Genomic DNA, 21,320 nt, shown 5'->3' on the forward strand with positions numbered 1-21,320 from the left:
GCACCTTTGGGATGAGGTGGAACAGAAGATTCACGTCATGGATGTGAAGCCAATAAAATCTGCAGCATCTGTGTGCTGCACGTCAATATGGTCCAAAATTACTAAGGAATGTTTTCAGCACCTAATTTCAGAATGAGAGCAGTTCTGAAGACAAAAGGAGGGGTTCCATCAAACCATATATATACTGTTTGGACCCCCTGTTGTCTTTTGAAATTTTAACTCTATTTATACCTTCAGTGGCATTGGACTTGTACAGCTACGAAAATAATAATACATTAAGCATAGAATTTGTGTGGACCAAATATAGCATACCTTCCATGAGAGGACTGGAGAGATATTCTCTTACCATCTAGTGTCAGGAATGTTTCTGACTTCCCCTCTTACAGAAATAGCACTGACGCCATGGGTTCTTTAGCCAGCCGGTGATGTTCCTCAAAGGAATAACCTGGAGCATTACATAATAACAACTAAACCTCTAGTTTGTTTTTTCTTTTCTGTTTTTTTTTTTTTCTTTTTGGATTTTTCTTTCGATACTTAATGTCTGCTTTTGAGCTTTGATCGAACTGTCTCCTTCAACGTGCCAGTGTGTGCTATTTCTATCTCACTCGTCGAGACAAGGCGAGCACCATGCGACACACAGGAATGGGATACCAACAACCAGATGTTCAAGAAAATCAAAAATATGCCATTTTTTGTGGCTGAAAAACAGGTGTTCTTTTGTAGTTCGTGTTCCTCTTTGAGCTACCATGATTTTTGCCCAGTCTATGGCAACTGTGTTTGTGCTTCACACCGGCTGTATCATCAGAACTGTGGTCGGGACGTCACATGGAGAAGAGCAGGTTTTTCACAGGCTTTTTTCAAATGCTGTTAAAAGCTATTTAGATCGGGCATTCTGTCATATTGAAATTGCTGAAACTTAATAGGCTAAAGAGTTTCTGGGCATGAACAAGCCAAATACTGTATTCATGGGTATAAATATGTATACAAATCTAATAGCATAGACTGTCTTCTGTTTCATACCATGTTCGACAGGAATCTTTGGACAAGGCCTGGAGGACACAGTTCAGTACGAAAAAAAATTTGGTGTTCGACTCGCCCCCCTGTTAGTCGAGCAGTGTGTGAATTTCATTAGGGAACGAGGACTCGATGAGGAGGGTCTCTTTAGGATGCCAGGCCAGGCCAACCTGGTCAAAGAGCTTCAGGATGCTTTTGACTGTGGAGAGAAACCTCAGTTTGACAGGTAAAGGATTTTTTTATATCACTTTTTGTTCCAGGATTTGTGTCCTGATTTGTGTCCACATTCACTAATCACCAAAATGATAGGGCTGTAGTTGGTTAGATCTTAATTATACTGTAGGTTCTTGTCTCTCCAGAGTTTTGCATGTTCCTCCCCAAGTCTACATGGTTTCCTCCAGGCTGTTTCTCTCCACATACCAAAACCATTTTAGCAGCTTAACTGGCCAAACTAAATTAATAATAGGTGTAATTAAGTGTGTGAATGTACAGTATTTGTTCATAGTGTCTTAACCAAACCTGGTTATTTAAGGGGCGTTCAAAACAAACCCAGGATGAATGAAGGCGTAAAATTGACAATTGACATATTCAGAAGACCTCAAAGCAAAGCAATATGGTGATGAGGCGGTAAAACATTTGAATGGTGAAAAAAAATGGCTCTAAGCCATTTCACCCTTTCTGCCGTTGAAGGAGTTCCTGGGAGGCCGGTAAGACTTAATCAGGCAGTCCAATCATGACTCCGGTGTACTGAGAAAACTTACTACAGTACCTAGTTCTGTTATTCTGTACAATCATAAGCCCTTGTTTGACTTGAACACCCCTCGTATTTCCTCATCACACCCAATATACCCGAGATCATGACCCAGATTTTGTTATAAGGGTTACTTAAGATGGATGAATGAATGAACGATGATGACTAATGTTCATAAACTATCATAACAAACACTTTAACTCTTCCTAGTAACACTGACGTCCACACTGTGGCTTCCCTGCTGAAGCTCTACCTCAGAGAGCTGCCTGAGCCTGTCATCCCCTTCTGCAAGTATGAGGATTTTCTTACTTGTGCCCAGCTTCTGGCCAAAGATGAAGAGGAGGCAAGTTTTGATCCGTAGTGGTTTGCTGGCACTATCACACATATCCACATTTGTATTATTATGTGCAAATTGCTGTGGGTGATGGTCTTTGTTCTGCACATTTACCTTTTATGCCACCACCACTTATAGGGACTGCAAGAATTAGGACAGCAAGTGAAGACTCTTCCCTCGGCTAACTACAATCTCTTAAAATATATTTGCAAGTATGTCCACAGTACGGGTTTTAAAAGTTACAATACTGAACCAGTTTTGCTTCAGTCTAGTAAAATATTAATTGTGTCTGAACTTTAAGGTTCCTTGATGAAGTACAGTCACACTCTATTGAAAACAAAATGAGTGTACAGAACCTGGCCACTGTGTTTGGACCAAACATTTTACGTCCCAACATGGAAGACCCAGTAGTTATTATGGAAGGTATGTTTTGGTCATCGACCCTAATTGTGCATGTCAGAATTTAATTTGATCTAATGATAACCATCTTGTCAATGTATCAATGTAGACCACAGTTTGTAGTATTTTTTTTACTTTGTCACCGTTCAAATAAAGCTACTTTTCTCATTTCATTTGGCAGGAACCTCTCTGGTTCAGCATCTCATGACTGTACTTATCAGCAAACATGATCAACTGTATCCTGATCAGGAGTTGGAACCACCTGAAGTCTCCATGGAGGTGAGATCTCAGCACCATCAGCAGTCCAACCTAATTGGCTGGATCTCTGAGGAAGATCTCCAAAGCCTGACACCTCCTGGGAAAAACCCCAACATAAGTGACCATCCCAGCAGCAGCAGTACGTCATCTTTGGATGGTATCCCAGCAGTCCCGTCTCCAAAATCAGGCCCTCAAGGAAAAGCTGAGACAGCCATCAGTCCAAGCAAGCAAGCAAAAACTTTACCTTCCTGGAAATACACATTCAAAGGTTCCTCACCCCGACCCCAACCTGCAAAAACTGCCGGTCCATCGGCAGATGTGGCCAATGTCTCCAGTGGAAACTGGCTCATGAACGGACTCTCGTCACTAAGAGGGCATCGTCGTACTTCCACAGGGGAACGTGCAAAGGATTCTGGGTCGTCCCAAAGACTTTCAACCTATGACAACGTTACTGTTCCCAATGTAGACAGCCCTCAGTGGTCCAACTTATCTTGTGAAATCTCAGTGTCTGGGAGTGACAACATGGAGTCAGACCCAAGAACAGAGTCGGATGAAAATTCCTTAGATCCTGACCAGCCTGTGGATGATGTCAGTTGCATAGAGCAAGAAGATGCCAGTGGGAATATGGTGTCAACCTGCAGCAGTGACACCAATATACACAATACTGTGCCAGTCATCACAGTCATGGCCGAGGACACTGATGAAAGCTCGTCATCACTGGTCAGTGTGGTAGCAGCACTGAAAGATGAACTGAAGAGTCAGAAACTGGTTTACGAAACTAGGATCAACAAGTAAGTATTAAACCATTTCATATGTCCTCTTTTACACGTAATCAAGAAACTACTAATTAAAATGTAAAAAAGAAAAAGATATCCTGGTCCTAAAAAGTTTTAACGTTTCCTTGATTCTTTTTCTCCCCCCAACTCTGCAGGCTGGAAGAGTCAAGTGCACTGCTTCGTGCTCAGATGGAAAGATTGGAGCATGACATGGAACAGGAAAGGAAGAAACAAAGAATGCTGGAAATCAAACTGAGGAACTCTGAAAGGGCCCGGGAGGATGCCGAAAACCGTAACCGGCTCCTGGAGAAAGAAATGGAGGACTTCTTTTCTACACTCGGGGACCTGGCTCTTGGAAGTAGAACAAGTGACATTTAGCGATATTTCAATGTGTTTAGGACATGATGGAAATCATCCACAAACCAGTCTGTGGGCAGTACAGTCTCTGCATTTCCTCAGGTCTCTCTAGAAAGGCATGGACTGAAATTCCATGTTTATTCCATGACTATTTCTCTAACCTCATATTACTTGATTGTCTTGACCAGGACCTACAGGATGACAGAAGATATATCAATGAGATACAAGGCCTTACTCACCAAGGTCTACAACAATATCACTGTGGATGTTTGTGCAGTGGATTCCTGCCAGGAATGCCAGGCTGTTTACCCAGTTGTTTACACTTACAGCTGTTTTGTCCAGGTATAGAGACCGTTTCCCAACTAATGCAACAAAGACCATTCATAACCAAAGCCTATGTAAATTGCTGCCATTATTCAGTTTGGAAACATAAAAGTCTCACTTCTGCCCTAAAAAAAAAAAAAGAAAGAAAAAAAAAAAGAATTGTAATGACAGTGCCTTTGTGGAGGTTTTGTGTTGAAAACGTATCACCTGACTTGCTTGACTAGTATAGTTCCAAGTTTTGGAAGGTATATTGGAAACATTTCATGTCATGTATAATATTAAAGTCAGTGTTATGAAAAGACGCGTTATAAAATGCATCATTAAATGGGAAATGGTAATGCTCAGATTTTATGAGATATTTAAGAAAGTGATTAGAGGTTAATATAATGTTATAAGAATGTGTTCAATGTTGATTGTTTTACTGATTGATTGGAATTTATTTTATAGTGTGAAAAGTCCTTTTGAAAACACGCTGTGTGTATTTCACGTGTGATGATTCGGTCCAAATCAGGAACGAGAACCCTTTTTGTTACAAGTGATTAATAAGCAGTCAATATTTATAAATCTGCATTACAACCATAAACAATAAATATACGCAACACACAGTCATATTTGCTATAAACTTTTTGTTGATTTGCGCCCAGTGCTTCAGATACTGATAAATCTTTTTCAGTAGCTCCTCCCACTAAATTCTATTTCTGAATAGAATTAGAACACATCTTTTCATGGCTGTCGAGCATATAAGGACATAAACAATCCATCTCAACGTGCTTAAGTGTTATTTATATTTTTGAAACCCTGACCAGTTAATGTGGTGCTATTGTTCTGTACACAGATATGTGCAATTAAATGGAAAATTTAATAATTTAGAGACGTGGTGGTGTTTTTTTCCTTTTCTTTTTACACAACACTATTTTTTTTTTTTTTTTTTACAAATTAAGTTTACAGGCCAATGAACTCTGATTCCAATCAAGAGCGCGCAGCTTTAAAAGATGAAATGCTAAACTAAGCCTAATGCAGAATACTAACAAACCACACAATAAAACAAAAGGAAGCATATTTCCAACAGAAGTATTTATTTGCAGTACATGTTTTAACATTGGCTTGGTGAGATCCCAGTGCATTTATTCTAGTAGTGCACTTCTGATAGTCTGTATGCAGGAAAGAGCACACAGAGTAAGGGTTTTGCATTGCCAGTATTGCTAGCAAAGATTACAGACTAGCTTACACAAGGTTTTTTTTTTTTTTCTTTCAGCCTTACTAAAATGATCCATTATAATTCATACACCTCTGTCTTGTTCCAGCTCATCAGTTTTTGTGACACAATTTAACCCCAGTCACAGAAAACTAAAAAAAAAAAAAAAATTAAATTTATGAATTTAGCATTTTATTTTAGTTGAATTAAACTGAACTGAATTGACAGTACCAAACATTTCTCTACCATTGGGAACATACAGCTAACATCCTGTAGCTAGATACACTTACAAGAAAGCACACAGAGCAGAGGGTATTGCACATGAACTGTTAAAAAAAAAAAAAAAAAAAGACCAAAAATTTACATTACAGTCCTTTTACTTCTACGTGAAATATACATACTGTACAAAACTAGACGTGTTTTTATTTTTAACTATTGACAAACTTTCAAATAAATAAATAATGGAATTTGTATTAACACATCCTGGACACCTTATGGGCAGCTAAATATCCAAGAAGTTGTAGAAATTTGGAGTGAGGTAGTTGATCAATGTGTACTTTAATTAGAATTATAATATCGTTGCAATGTGATAGAATTGTAATTGCGCCATCACATTTCGAAGAAGTAAAAGAAAAGCAAATTCATCCAAAGATGAAATTTCATCAGAAAAAAAAAAACAAATCATCAAATGCTGCCTCCAGAAAGAAGGCCAAGACATAAGAGCACTTAGAAAAAAATAAAATAAAAATAAAAAGAATGAAAAGCTAACCACAAACCAGTAGAAACCTGTGCTGTAACATGATTAAAGAGTTGGCTGGCCATTCAGCGTTCTGTCTTATTCAGCCTCCTGCCAGGCACCACATACATAAACCCCTCGCTAACGTGACGTTTTACATTCTACCATACCGCCCCCAAAAAACCATCTCCACCACAACCATCAACACTAGCTTTTCTTCGAACTTTGAATCCAAAGGACATATTAACTATTATCCACAAACATCTACATTTTAACTACCTTTATACGTCCTGTTTAAAACTATCCTATTAAAACCAAAAGGTTGTCACGTTAATCATGATACACATGACACACCATCAATCCAACAGTCGTTGAATCAGTCATACAGAGTTTAAAAACAAAAATAAAATAAAATAAAAAAAGGCCACACTCCTTACATCATGCGAACTGTGATCTGCTGCGGAATTTCAAAGACATAATGTATGTTGTTTGCAAATGAATGACACAGGCACTTTCATAAAGAACATGAAAATGGAAAAAAATATATATGGTTTAGGATTTAGCACTAACAGACTTTAAGCATTTAAACTAATCTAGTCACTGGTCTGCCGAGTCCATTACTCTGGATGTAGTTGGTGAAAGGGCAATAAGAGCTCGTAACTCGAGTTTGCTGTGATAAATTGAAAACTATTCATCTTTACAGAAATAATAAAAATAATGTGACACTTTTCATTAAGGTTCCCTTTATTTAATATTAACAATAATTTAAAACATAAACTTCAGCATTATGTTCACAGTTATAGCATGTTATTAAATTATTAGAATTTATTGAACTCTGGTGTTCAGAATACAAATGATAAATTAATTTTCTTCCCATGTTCATGCTGCTCACATCACTGTCTGTACTATTTTACTCAGTGATGGTATAAACATCTCTTAATGCAGGTGTTATTTTAAATTGGCTATTTATTAAAAAAATAATAATGCAAGTGTCATTTTATGCTGGAGTTTATGCTTTGTTCATAGCAATGTGTATTAAATAATGACTTTTAATGGCCTCTTAATGTAAAGTGTGACTAACAAAACAACATCTGAGTGAGAGTTTTCATAAAATCTTACAGAATATGTCACTACATCCTGAAAATTATTTCAAATCATAGCTAACATTCTTTTCTATACAGTTATTCATACATTTCACTGAATTCACATTGTATTACTTTTATTTAAAGTCTTAAACAAAAGCTGACTCAAACATTCTCTGGGCGCTGGAATAGACTGTATCCAAACGATGCATTCTAACCGGCCCAGAATACCCAGAATGCACTGTGCCAGAGATATGACCTATATTGTAAATAGAGTTTTACAAACGTTCCATGTCAAATATCCACAACAAACTGATCACCTAACAAAAGCCTTTCAACATTCCAGAGCCAAGCTGTACAAATCACTGAAGACCAAAAAAAGAAATTAAAATAATAATATAATCTTTAATTTAATTTATAATATTTACTGTTGATTAGATTTTAACATTAAAACCTGTACAGTATGGATCCCATACACAGCCATATGTGAAATAAAAAGGTGTCTTGAGTCTATAAAGTCCTGTAGCAAAAAAAAAAAAAAAAAAAAAACTAAGTAGGTTAAAATGCCTATTATAAATAATTTTTTAAAATAGTGAAAGAACTGAGTAAATTGGTTATGACCTGATCGCAGCATTAAGTCATGCGAGAAAGACTCTAAGGTAATATTTGTTTATTAAACAAATATTTTGGAAATTCATTCAAGATGCATTGTACTTAACTCTAAAACAGTAACAGAATGGAAGAGCTGAGTCTTTAACAGGACGCACCATTCCGCTAAACTGCAATAAACTTGGCTCACAGCAATCTCGAAATTCAAAGCATCTTCAGATATAAATTTAGCCTACGACAAATGAACGACATGGCATTGAGGAGATGCAGCGGTAGTTTCAGTCGGACACTAAATCGAGTTCCCCCTCTCTCAAAAAAACAAACAACCAAAAAAAAGCAACCAAAGTAACGCTGGTTTGGTGTAAAAGCTTCTTAAGGTGCTTTTTAAAAACTCCCACCTTACTCTGACTTTTTCCCCTGACCAAAACTAAACAAGTCAGTCTGAAAACAGATGGAGGAACGTCACGGAGGTGAGAAGAAAAACGGGGTGATGGTCAACTGCAGCAGCCGACTTGCCCGGTGGAGGAAGAGGAAAACAAAGTCTCCAAGCTGCTTTCTGTCTCTGAGGACAGCGTGGGGACAGTGGAGACGGAGGACGAAGAGGATGTGGAGCTCTGCTGGGAGACGCTGGTCACTGCTGCACCTGTGCTATGAATAACAAAGGGAAAAAAAAGCAAACTATCAGATGGGAAACTGCATCTAAGGTCAGTGGAGTGATACGGTATATATGGGGTGGACACACCACCAACCTGACTGCAACATTCTATGAGATCATCAAATGATGGGGGGGGGCGGGGGCGGGGGTGATTTAAAATAAAAATCGATTCCGTTAAATATTGTGATTCCACTGTATGGCAATTAATGTATCGCCACGCTTGATTTATAAAAATCATGTATTTTTAAATTATGCATGATTGCATTTGTGGTGATGATTTGGTGCCATTTATTGGTAATCCTACCGAGATATATGGAATAGGTGAAGCACTCTTAACTATTCACACACTGGAAAGCAGCACAACTTCCTGTGTGATAGGACCAAAGTTTTTTTTAGATTTGTAATGAAATCTGACAACAAAAAAAAAGAAAAAAATCAGGAATATTTATAATTAGACTATTAAAAGAAAAAAAAACTGCCAATTAGAATCAAATCGCAATACAAAACATATTTGCAAGGAACAATGAGCGGGCCCAAGCACGATTCATTGGGTGCATTTTGCCAACAACTCAAAATAACTGACTTCCTGTTGAGTTGAGCCCATGACATGCAATGAGAAAGGTGTTTTGAGCAAGTATGAACTGTATGAAGTATTCAGCAAAATCTCATGTGAGGTCCTGCATGCTATGCCCGGGGCCCTGCTGCTCAGACTTCCTAATGGCAGCAAATTCCAATCTGTCTGCTGATTTTTATTAGTTTTTGAGCATGTTAAGACCTCTAAAAAGCCCCGGATGCTGGAAAAAATATTTTTTAGAAAAACAAGAAGGCCCTCAAACACTATGACGACATAGTGCTTGGGCCCAATTAAATCAGCACCTAGGTTACATGATGATATTGTTTTGAGCGGTCCCTGGTGATTTGGTGCCCTACCCAAAAGCCACGAACAGACTGAAATTAGCCACCAAAGCTTTTTTCAGCTAAGAAATAGATGCAACAGTAACAGTAAGAAAATGTTGAGGTAAAAATCTAAAAAAATAAAAATCACTGCTACTAGAGAAGGAAAGGCAACCCACTTCAGTATCCACGTAAAAAAAAAAAAAAAAAAAAAAACATGGACAGCATCTAGTAAGGCCTGCCGTGCTATGGTCAATGAGGTCACGAAAAAAAAAAAAAAAAAAAAAAACAAGGAGAAAGACGTGGATCAGGTCCAACGACATTTCAATTTACTTGTAATATGCAGCTAATATACACATATAAAAACTATAAAAGAACACATTTAGCATTAGTTAATTAAGTAACAACAACAGCAGTCAGTTATTATAAAAGGTCAGCTGTTCTGAAATAGTTTTTGCAAGAACAGTATTGTCGAGTTTGTTTGTAAAACCCATCAAGCACCATGATGAAACTGTCTCACATGAAGAACTTCCCAGGAAAGCAAGACCAAAAGTTACCTCTGCTGCAGAGAAGTTCAAATAGAGTTACCTGTTACCTCAGAGATCACCAATTAACAAACAGCACCTCAGATTAGAGTCATTATGAAGGCTTTACAGATATTGAGTAGCAGACTTTTCATTGTCAACTGCTCAAAGCAGATTATTTCATATGTTGGACGTCTTTAGCATTGTTTTACAGTGTACAAGTCTGACCTCATAAATGCTCTACAGCATAAATGGACACGAATTCCCACACAAACACTCCAAAACCTTGTGGACTGCCTTCCAAGAAGAGTGGAAGCTGTTATAGCTGCAAAAGGTGGACCGTCTTATTGAAGTATATGTATTTGGATACAATGTCATGTGCTCAGTAAATTGTAGTCATGTTTGGTCAGTCCATTGCTTTATGTGGGATTTACAGATGCTCTACTCAATTACTAATTCTATTTTGAAATTTCCTAGTACGCATTCATCAATACAATGAAATGTATGGACAGTGTAGATGACCTGGGGTTTGTACAACATTTTTGTGCTACCCTGAGAGATCTAAACCCACTTTACAAAACAGTTGGGCCATTTCGACATGAATAAAAACTAAAAAGCTATTAGAGAAAAGCAGAACATAAGGGTCAAACTAACCTACTGTAGCCGGTTGTCCACGGATTACACCGTTTTTCGAGCGCTCCTCCCAGTCCAGCACCTCTTTATATATCAGCTCTGATGAAGAAGTAGAAAGTTTCAGTAGAGACAACAAACGATTTGGGCAACAATCAAAAGAGGAATAATTCTGTAAAACTGCTACACAACATTGATCATTGTTAAAAGAACAATATAAGTAAATTGAATTGAATTAATTCTCTGCACGATGAAACTAACATTTAAAATATTTTCTAAAGTTAAATGATGTGTAAATTTTGTCAGTTCAATGTTGACAAAGTGAGAGGTTCAGTATCTCTTCAGGCAGTGAATACACACAGCATTTCTCCTCAATAATAAAGTTAGCAATAAAAGTTAACACCTTTCCACTCATCCACAGTGTGTTCCCTCTCATCCAGCTGTTTGTCTGTGATCAGTGGAGGAGGCTGGAACAAAAAACAGCAACTTAATCATCTCCAAAACATCTTGTTTTCTATTTTAACTCTATGGTCAGTAGATCGATCCGGAGCTTAGGTTGCTGTCAGGGTGAAGTTCTGCATGTTTCCCAAAACAAGGCTCATAAGCTTCTATGAAACTAATAATAAATATTAAAATTTACTGTATACACATGATTATTATAATAAATTATGAATTTTAATAATTCCTTATTGATGGCCACAGGATGTTACAAGATGGCCAGTTGCTCTATTAGACCTATTTAAAATTAAGCCACATCCTTTTCACACTTTGCTTTGACTTTCCTGTTAATTAAAAGCTGCTGTAAATGTGTGTGTATGTTTCTGCACACCCCTACTTATCCCAGGATTCCAAACAAAAGTGCACTGAAAAAAATAGATAAATAAATAATCGATTCAATTAACCAACAAAAAATGATTTCAGTTTAACATCACATAGCTCTAATTTTTAAAGCCATGTAAAATCACTCCAACAAGTCCAGAAACTCATTGGAGCTGAAACTGATGGGTTAGAGTTTACTACGAATACTAAGTCAACTGATATCACTCACTCACTTGTTTAAATTTAATTTAGCAGAATAACAATGTTTTTATAGGAAATTAAATATATTAATGTATTCAAGTGATGTTCAAATAAAACCAGGACTTTTAATTTTTACAGAATAACAATAAAGTGCTACACTAATGCACTTATCCCAGTGTTTCACTATTGCTTGGAAAACATCGAAATAGAAATATTTCTCAGTACACCGGAGTCATTGACTGATTCACGTCTGAAACGCTGGCCTCCCAGCTTTTTTTAAAAAAGTCACTCAGTCAATGAGTGTGTAAAAATGTCCTGTCAACTCCACCCCAAAAAGACATTCTGGCAAAACCCAACCAATGACAAAATAAAAAAATATATATATATTAAAAAAATTAAAATAAAAATACCTACCGCTTCAACCTCACTGGGATCATACCACACATTGATGTAGGGATGCTGCAGGGCCTCGTCCACAGAGATCCGCTTGGATGCATCTATAACCAGCATTTTGGACAGAAGGTCTCGAGCTTGGCTTGCTGCAGGTAGAGGGGGGAAAAAAGTAACAAAAAAAGTGTACATGATATACTATATTGCCTGCAAATTATTTGCTCAATCATTCTCAAACAAAAAGCTGCATAAAGCCAAACCAACTTATAATTCACTGAACTGCATAGACTGAGGTTGGTGATAGAACACATCAGTACATGGCTCAGATGTGTCAATATTGCTATTAACCAAAACAAAAATGGGCATTAAGCAGTAAGACAAGACCATGTCACTGAGTTAGACCTAGAATCAAGTAGCTCTTAATCCAGAACATTTCAACAGACACTTGCTGAGAACAGTTAAACATGCTCACCTTTGAGCTTATTGTGGTCAGAGTCAGCAGGGAAGAGAACATCAGGGAAAAGCTTTTCGAAACTGTACCCTGCGTATCGGGGTCTGTTCTCCACATAGGTCCTAACGGACTGGTTCAGCTTCAGCATGAACTCCTGAGACGGCGTACCCAGCTGCTCGATCACCTTATTCCACTGGTCAATATCTAGAGTTCACTCGGTTAAAGAGAAATGTGGACAAAAGCACTGTTTGGCTGGCATTAGTCCTGGACTATGGGTAATGAGTAATGCTCTGCTTTAAGACTGCTAATCCATCACTGAGAAGTTCTTAAACTAAACTATTAATGCTTTTACTATTACTAAAAGAGAGAGAGAGAGAGAGAGATTATACATTCCAGGAAAAGAAAAATAGTATGATGTATATTATATTAATATAATAATAATAATAATAATAATAATAATAATAATAATAATAAATTATGTATCATAATTTTATCTTTATATTATATCATTAGTTGTAATGGGCTTTGTCTATAATTTACATATTTGTTTCTTTTTTTTTATACTTTTAAGGTAATGTTCAACAGATTTTGGCAAATATCCTCTTAATTATCCTCTTAATTAGATCATAAGTGCCATTTACAGATAAATACGTCTAAATACCAGTTTCAATTACACTCACATTTCAATTCATTTCAATCTTAATCATACTCATCAAACTGTATGTGGCAAAATAAATGGAATGTGATTTTATTTTATAAAGCCCTAATGTAATTCAATATTACTGATGATTATCAAAGTGTATGTGAATAGATGCAAAAATCTTTTCAAGGTTTGGGAAACCATGCTTTTGAGATTTGCTTTTATCAGTTTTGTTTAGTTTGTTTACCTAAATTAAGTTTAAAAAGTAATTAACTCTGTGTGTATGTAGGAAAAACCAAGTTACCTGAAAATTTAATCACGTCCTACTTACAGAGAGACACTGTAACCCCCCCCTCCAAAAAAAACAAAAAAAAAACAAACAAAAAAAACAATCAAACATTCACCTAGCAATGTTTTTACACTTGAAAAGTAGAGTTGTAAATAGCATCACATGATTAAATATTCTCAGCCAAAAGTAGACGAGTTCCCTTTGTGTCTGATTCCTCTAAAGTTTTCCTCATCATGTCATCATCAGGGATCCAGAGTCAAGAGTCCTTTAAAACTGCTCCGTGACCATTTTTATTGCCAAAAGCTCTTAAAAATATTGTACAATCATTCTGCCTCAGAAAAAGGGTACTATAAAAAAAAAATCTTCACAAGTCCAATACTATAACGACATTCATGTTTATGATGGATGTCTTGCAGTGGATTTTATCTCATGACTGTTTAAGCTTGAATGTTTTTGATTTTGCTATTTTGATGCTTTATTTAAAATTATACTTGTAAGTTTAAAGTGATAATGCTGTTTTGCAGATGAAGATCATCCAGGCCTGGGGCTTTACGCTGGAATAAAGGACATTCACTGCTCATTTCAAGCCGTAGTTTCCACTTACTGGTAAAAGAAAAACATACAGTAGACTGGGATTAAACCAAAAAGACACACAAATACTGACACACAAATGGTACAACAATGACGACCAGGTAAGGATACGATCAGTGCCTGGAAACAGCACACTGCCTCTGACCATTTCGGCCATAATGCAGCCAACAGACCAGACATCAACTGAAAAAATGAAATGACAACCAAATTAAGAACGCACACAAAAAAATAAAAATTATGCATACCGCAACTAAAATCATACACTTGATGCAGACAAATAAACAGGATGCAGAAAAGTGATGTGGAAGTGATGTGAGAAAGAAAGAAAAAAAAAAGGGACAAGACATCATCATGCAAATCTGTCATAATCAAGGAGGGGGAAAACATTCAAGTAAGAGCTTAAAAAAACACAGTGCTGAAACTGGAGTGCGATGGCAGATAAGGTACTGCATTCAATCTGGACACATGGGCACGGATGTACTGATGATCCATAAAAACACTCAATTTGGGGGGGAATTTTAAAAACAATGTATTTTCATTATTATGATGAGTTTTCATAATCCTGAATGTCTGTGTTATAATCTAAATAATGTTTAACATATACATTATATTATGTTTGTTAGGTCAGTTAATTGGGTTAGCTTTTTGTCTAAACAGTTTATAGTTAATTTAATGTTGTTGAACTTCCATGAAACGATGTTAGTTTCATAGTTAGTAATATTTTTTTTTTAACACTTTCTAGACTTTATTTCAAATCCACTGATCGGAACCACTTGCCATGTAAGTCTGTGTATACATCATTGCTCTTAACATGAAAATCAAGACTAATCAGAAACGAGAATTTAATGTCTTTGTGGTCTGTAATCTATCCTCTTCTTTTGTTTAGCTGAATGATGATGCTGTATAAGCTCCCCAAAATCATCAAGTACAGAAGAACTGCACTGGATGACGACCAAAAAACAAAACCGAGAGCTCGAGCCATCACAAGGATACAATCCCTTCCTGGGAAAAGGATTTTGTGGCGAACCATTTCTGCCATTATGCAGCCCACAGCCCATATATCCACTTAAACATATGTAGCATAGGAGGAAGAACAGAACAGTGTGTATGAGAAAAAAGCATCCATGGTCCGGGATTGTTTATCTGTTTTTGTAAATGTCACCATGTAAGGCATTAAGTCATCCTTTGTCCAAATTTCCTATATCTTTAAGTGGGGTTGGACCAAGAGCGTAGGTATTACATCCCACTTCTTAGTACGTCCCCAACTAAAAAGCTTTTTAGAAATGAAAAATGTAACGTTCTTGAGGCAGGTGGATCTAACAAGCAGGAGCCATGCAAAGATGATTCGACTGACTCTGAAACACTGGAACGACACTTGCTTGCCTGAATCCATAGAAATTGTTGACAAAATATCTACAATTTTGGTGATTATAATATTTTTGGTAAAGCTCTAGAGCCGATCCTTCAGCATTAGTGAAAGCCCTGCCTTTACACAGTTGTAAAAGGTTAAGTGTTAGAGACAGGCGAATCCAATCAGCAGAAGGCATGCAGAAATGATATGACTGTCTCTGCCACACACACCAACAAAAAGTTCCAATAACGCATTAGCCAACCCTTTCATAACGTTCAGTATTGTGTTAAGTGGTGGTAGAGAGAAATTTACTGGGCATGCTGCAAGGCTGGACTGAACCGCTGGTCTCGGCACTCACCGTTAGCCTGGTAGCCCATGCCTAAGATGACCTCTGGCGCACGGTAATAGCGCGTCACTACGTAGGGGGTCATGAGGAGCCCAGTTGCAGCTGTGCGAGCCAAGCCGAAATCCAGGATCTTCAATGTGCAGTCTGACTTCACCACAATGTTGCTTGGCTTCAGGTCCTGCACGGAAAGATGAGAAAAGAATGGAGGCTTTAGGATAACATGCAACTCCTACTGATGAAAAAAGGTAAAACAAGCAGATAGTACAATATGAAAGAATCTATTGTAAATCTATTTTAAAATATAGTCACACTGCAGCTGCTACTTATCTTTTATACGCCATATTTTTATATTTATCTTTTCCTACCCATATATTAGGATATATTTATATACCCAGCCAGCTAAAAAAAAAAAAAGTCACCATTTCAGAAGAGGTCAAATTATTGGCTTGCAATCAGGTAACCAAGATATTTAAGGAGATTTAAAATGTATGGAATTGGCTTGAGAACTGTCCAAGCGGTGTTAGGCACCGTAAGCCGCCGCGAGTGACCGCACGACGTTGCAAGACGTTCTGCAAGGTGCTCTGCAAGGTGCTCGAGCTTCCCCGAAGACCGACGTGTGGAAAGATGGAAACGTAATCACAGTGAATCATGATAAACCGCATGGGTGAGACAGGGGTATTAGTAGTTAACAGATTATGGGCCAAACTTCGCTGAGTGATGATGGTAGAATAATTATAATGGTCTTGACTAAAACAACATGCATGAGAAATTATAAAGGAGTTTTAATTTTCTGGAATAAAAAAGTACTCGAACTAGTTAGTTTTATCAGAAAGTAACACTATAATGTAACTGATTACTATTTAATGACAGTAATTTTGTAATACAATTAGTTACTTTAAAAAGTAACGTACCCCAACACTGTTCCATACACACACAATGTGACGAGAACTCAAATAATTGGTACTAGCACAACAGCTGTATGGCCCAGAAAACCCCTTGTTTGTGTGGAAAAAAAAAAAAAAAAACATAAAGCAACTGGGCAACATAAAGATTGGACTTTGGGGCAATTCAAAGCGGTCACATGGTCCAGACTGACCCTATTCCAGGGTGATGTGTGTGTCAAGGTAAGAAGTGAAGCTCATGAAGTGATGCACGCATACTGTCCACTGTACAGGCCTCTGGAGGCAGTTTTATGATCTGGGGTTGGTTCAGTTGCTCAGGTCTAGACTCAGCAACGTTATGAGGCGATAAAATGAAGTCAGCTGTCGACCTGAACGTACTAAATGACCAGAGTATCACATCTATGTCTAGTGTTTTTAGTCCCTCCTGATACAGCCATATTCCAGAATTCAAATCGTGAAAGAGTGCTTCCGGGAGCATGAGGAATCATTTTCACACATGAATCCACCACCACACTGTGGACAGTTGGCATGTGCCACATTATTATTGGCCAGGCAGCGCATGTATAGTATAGGTGTATATATATATAGACAGGTGTTCAAGTCAAACTGGGACTTTTGATAGTACAGAATAACAGAAGACAGTTATGAGGGTTATAAAAACTTCTTTTATTTTTCTATAATCCTCTGATAAACTAATGCACTTACAGTTGTGTTCAAAATTATTCAACCCCCACTGAAATTGAGTGTTTTGGCCAGTTTGACATTAGTTTTGATCATTTCAGTCATCTTGTTTACAATTAAATCAAAGAGGCACTTGTAAGTCAGACAAATATAACAACATTTATAATGAAATAACCTCAAATGTCTTTTCTGTGCTCACATCATTATCAGTTTTATTCAACCCCCAAGTGACATTCATTCTTAGTACTTAGTACAACATCCTTTTCCAGTCATAACAGCTTTTAAACATGAAGCATAGCTTGACACGTGGTTTGCAGCGTCTATGGGTATCTTAGCCCATTCTTCATGGGCAAAAGCCTCCAGTTCAGTCAAATTCTTAGGCTTGCGCGCTGCAACTGCTTTCTTTAAGTCCCACTTAAGGTTCTCAATCGGATTTAAGTCTGGTGACTGCGATGGCCACTCCAAAATGTTCCAGCCTTTAATCTGCAACCATGCTCTAGTGGACTTGGCGGTATGCTTGGGATCATTGTCCTGTTGAAAGGTCCAACGTCTCCCAAGCCTCAGGTTTGTGACGGACTGCATCACATTTTCTTCCAATATCTCCTGGTACTGAAAATAATTCATGGTACCTTGCACACGCTGAAGCTTCCCTGTACCTGCAGAAGCAAAACAGCTCCAAAGCATTTACATTTACATTTAGGCATTTGGCAGACGCTCTTATCCAGAGCGACTTACAAAAAGTGCTTTAATGTTTACAACATTGGATACATACTTACACTGGGTTAACTAGGTTAATAACTAAGTACCATTAGTCCAACACATCTGAGTTTTTTTTTGTTTTTTTGTTTTTTCGGGGGGGTGTTAGTCCAAGTACTGGAGAAACAGATGCGTCTTGAGTCGTCGTTTAAAGATAGTCAAAGTCTCTGATGTACGGACATCTAGAGGAAGTTCATTCCACCACCTAGGTGACAGAACAGAAAAGAGCCTGGATGAATGCCGCCCTCGATCCCTGAGAGATGGTGGGATGAGGCGAGCAGTGCTGGAGGATCGGAGGGAACGTGGTGCAGTTCGTGGTGTAATTAGCGCAGAGAGGTAAGTGGGTGCTGGGCCATTTTTAGCTTTGTAGGCAAGCATCAGTGTTTTGAATTTGATGCGGGCAGCTACAGGAAGCCAGTGCAGGGAGCGGAGGAGTGGGGTGGTGTGGGAAAACTTGGGAAGGTTAAAAACGAGTCGTGCTGCTGCATTCTGGATCAGTTGCAGAGGACGAATCGTGGACAAAGGCAGGCCTGCCAGGAGTGAGTTGCAGTAGTCCAGTCTTGAAATAACAAGGGACTGAAGTAGCCTGTGAAGAAAGAAATGGGCGAATTCTTCTGATATTGTAAAGAAGAAATCGACAAGAGCGAGTAAGGTTAGCGATGTGTGGGGAAAATGACAGATGATTGTCCACGGTTACCCCGAGATTGCGGGCAGTGGTTGAGGGAGTGATTTGGTTGTTGTCCATGGATATCACAAGGTCTTGACCTGGAGATGAGTCACAAGGGATAAACAACAGTTCGGTTTTACTGAGATTGAGCTTCAGCTGATGAGCAGCTATCCAAATAGCTTTGGATATCCAAATATCCAAAGCATGATTGACCCCCCGCCATGCTTCACAGTAGGCAAGGTGTTCTTTTCTTCACAGGCCTTGTTCTTCCTTCTCCAAACATAGTGTTGATCCATGGGCCCAAACAGTTCTAATTTTGTTTCATCAGTCCACAGAACACTATCCCAAAACTTTTGTGGTTTGTCCACATGACTTTTGGCATACTGCAGTCGACTCTTCTTATTCTTTGGAGACAGCAAGGGGGTGCGCCTGGGAGTTCTGGCATGGAGGCCTTCATTACACAGTGTGCGTCTTATTGTCTGAGTTGAAACTTCAGTACCCGCATTTGACAAATCTTTTTTCAGTTCCTCAGCAGTCACACGGGGACTTTTCTCCACTTTGCGCTTCAGGTAGCGCACAAGAGTCGAGGTCATCATCTTTCTGCCACGACCAGGTAGCTTTTCAACAGTGCCCTTTGCCTGAAATTGTGAATGATGCTTCCTATGGTGTCTCTTGGAATGTTTAACATCCTTGCAATCTTCTTATAGCCATTGCCCTTCCTGTGTAGAGAAATCACTTCTTCTCTTGTCTTCCTGGACCATTCTCTTGACTTCACCATGTTTGTAAACACACCAGTAAATGTCGAGAAGGAGCTGAGTATCACAGTCATTTTAAATCTGCCTAATTGGTGCTTATTATGTTTGATTGCTGTTCCTTGACGTCCACAGATGTTTTCAATACCTGATCGAAAACACTTGAATGAACCTCTGTTTTTAAAAGTGGTAGTCTTTAAGGGGTTGAATAATTGTGTCAATGAAGAAATCACAAAAAACAACATTTAATACTGTATTACAAAAACAATTGATGTCATTTTAGCTGCATTTGGTTCTTTAAAAAGTCCTTGTAAGATTTCATTCTGAACACAATTACAAATGTACACTGAATTCCCTAAAACCCTTTACAGCATTGGGGGTTGAATAATTTTGAACACAACTGTATAGCAGGGTTAGAGCTTGGATAAAATCAAGCTAAAACGTTTTCTCAGTACGCCTGGGCCGTGATCGGACTGCCTGCTTCTGCTCATCATCACATTAGATCATGCCGGTTTGAACACCCTTCATATTTTTATATGACAGGCAAGCAGAAATTATAAATAAATGAATAAATAAATAAATGAATTAACAAACAAACAAACAATTTAATAAATGTCATTTCAAACTGCGTCTAATTGACCTTTTGGCCTAAAACACAGTGAAGTCAAAGAACGAAATATGTTTCTGTTTTAAGTTAAAAGCCGCACTGTCGTCTCTTGACTTAAACAGTCTCTGTTCAGTAATGAAATAAACGCTGATTTAATCTGTCAGCGTTGTTGGATACGGTTCACGTCATTATTGTATTTTTTGCCTTTATTTGTAGCCTTGTTGTTGGTGCAAGTGAGGCTGGTTTGGGTATTTCAGAAAGTGCAGATCTCCTGGGATTTACACACAACACACACACACACACCACAGTCCCCAGAGTTTTATATATAGAAAATTGTGTGAAAAGCAAAAATCCATTCTCTGAGTGGAGGGACCCTCTGCACGATTATTTGTTTGTCACACCGTTCTGTGTAAACTCTGGGGACTGTGGTGTGTGAAAAGCCCAGTAAATCAGCAGTTTTAGAAATCCTCAAACCAGACCATCTAACAACGACAACCACACAGTGGGTAAAGCCACGGAGGTGAAATGATGACTGTGTGTGTGTGTGTGTGTGTGTGTGTGTGTGTGAGATTGTTTAAGTAGATCCTCGAATAGTGATAAATGTGTATATATATATGTATGTAGACACAAACTTTAGAATTCCTACTTGGGGCAACAACTAAAGAGACAAACACTCTGTGTTGCGCAGCCTCACCCTGTGTATAATGCCAGCTGCGTGCAGATGTTTGATGCCACAGAGCATCTGGTAAAGCAGATAAGAGAGTCGCTCGTGGTCCAGCTCCATCTGAATCACCTGACAGAGATTAGCATCCATCAGCTCCATGACCAGGTAACTGCAAATCACACACACACAAACACACACACACGGGAGTTAAATTGAAATGATAGTGAGGTAAGTGTGAAAAGTATACACAATGAGGAGAATATGGATACATAGTGTGTGTGTGTTGGGGGGGGGGGGCGTTAGTGTGAATAAAGCTTTATTAAGGAGGACTGGAAATAAAAACCCGACTCACAGCACAGTCACTAATTATCCTCTAAAAGACAAAGTCACTAACTATCCACATTCACTTTAGATGTGAATCCTTTACTACTAACCTGACTCTCATGTCCTTCGTGAATAAAGCCACGCCCCCGCCACTACAAAGGCTGTCTCTGATTCAAGTAGCTGTTTTGCTTGAATTAAGACTACAATGTTCCCACACTTGGGAGTTTTGGCGCTATTACTCACATCACTCCAGTAAGCCCCACACCTACACCTCAGTGTTTCCACCGTTCGGAAAAAGAAACGAGCGCAATGACGTCATCAACAAATCGACCGACTAAAATTAAATTCGAT

General features: G+C 38.2%; 2 protein-coding genes across 4 annotated transcripts in view; one reads left to right on the forward strand and one right to left on the reverse strand.

The window, feature by feature from the left end:
• Nucleotides 1–5,062, forward strand: part of si:dkey-191m6.4 (rho GTPase-activating protein 22) — a 29,461-nt gene extending 24,399 nt beyond the window's left edge. The window contains exons 1-7 of one of the 2 annotated variants that reach the window (XM_053510857.1): nucleotides 353–839; nucleotides 1,033–1,240; nucleotides 1,976–2,108; nucleotides 2,238–2,311; nucleotides 2,401–2,522; nucleotides 2,680–3,547; nucleotides 3,688–5,062. In XM_053510857.1, the coding sequence (XP_053366832.1) occupies nucleotides 662–839; nucleotides 1,033–1,240; nucleotides 1,976–2,108; nucleotides 2,238–2,311; nucleotides 2,401–2,522; nucleotides 2,680–3,547; nucleotides 3,688–3,910 (1,806 nt within the window). In that variant the 5' untranslated portion in view covers nucleotides 353–661 and the 3' untranslated portion in view covers nucleotides 3,911–5,062. Of the gene's footprint in view, nucleotides 1–352; nucleotides 840–1,032; nucleotides 1,241–1,975; nucleotides 2,109–2,237; nucleotides 2,312–2,400; nucleotides 2,523–2,679; nucleotides 3,548–3,687 lie in introns of those variants that run through there. The other variant, XM_053510856.1, reaches the window with a different exon arrangement.
• Nucleotides 5,063–5,268: 206 nt separating this feature from the next.
• Nucleotides 5,269–21,320, reverse strand: part of mapk8b (mitogen-activated protein kinase 8b) — a 33,160-nt gene continuing 17,108 nt past the window's right edge. Inside the window, exons 5-12 of one of the 2 annotated variants that reach the window (XM_053511244.1) lie at nucleotides 20,676–20,814; nucleotides 15,629–15,794; nucleotides 14,031–14,102; nucleotides 12,421–12,603; nucleotides 11,973–12,097; nucleotides 10,942–11,005; nucleotides 10,563–10,640; nucleotides 5,269–8,478 (exon numbers count right to left, since the gene is read on the reverse strand). In XM_053511244.1, the coding sequence (XP_053367219.1) occupies nucleotides 8,330–8,478; nucleotides 10,563–10,640; nucleotides 10,942–11,005; nucleotides 11,973–12,097; nucleotides 12,421–12,603; nucleotides 14,031–14,102; nucleotides 15,629–15,794; nucleotides 20,676–20,814 (976 nt within the window). In that variant the 3' untranslated portion in view covers nucleotides 5,269–8,329. Of the gene's footprint in view, nucleotides 8,484–10,562; nucleotides 10,641–10,941; nucleotides 11,006–11,972; nucleotides 12,098–12,420; nucleotides 12,604–14,030; nucleotides 14,103–15,628; nucleotides 15,795–20,675; nucleotides 20,815–21,320 lie in introns of both variants that reach the window. The other variant, XM_053511245.1, reaches the window with a different exon arrangement.

This window comes from Clarias gariepinus, chromosome 14 (genome assembly GCF_024256425.1).
Source record: "Clarias gariepinus isolate MV-2021 ecotype Netherlands chromosome 14, CGAR_prim_01v2, whole genome shotgun sequence".
In the NCBI taxonomy this organism is placed as follows: domain Eukaryota; kingdom Metazoa; phylum Chordata; class Actinopteri; order Siluriformes; family Clariidae; genus Clarias; species Clarias gariepinus.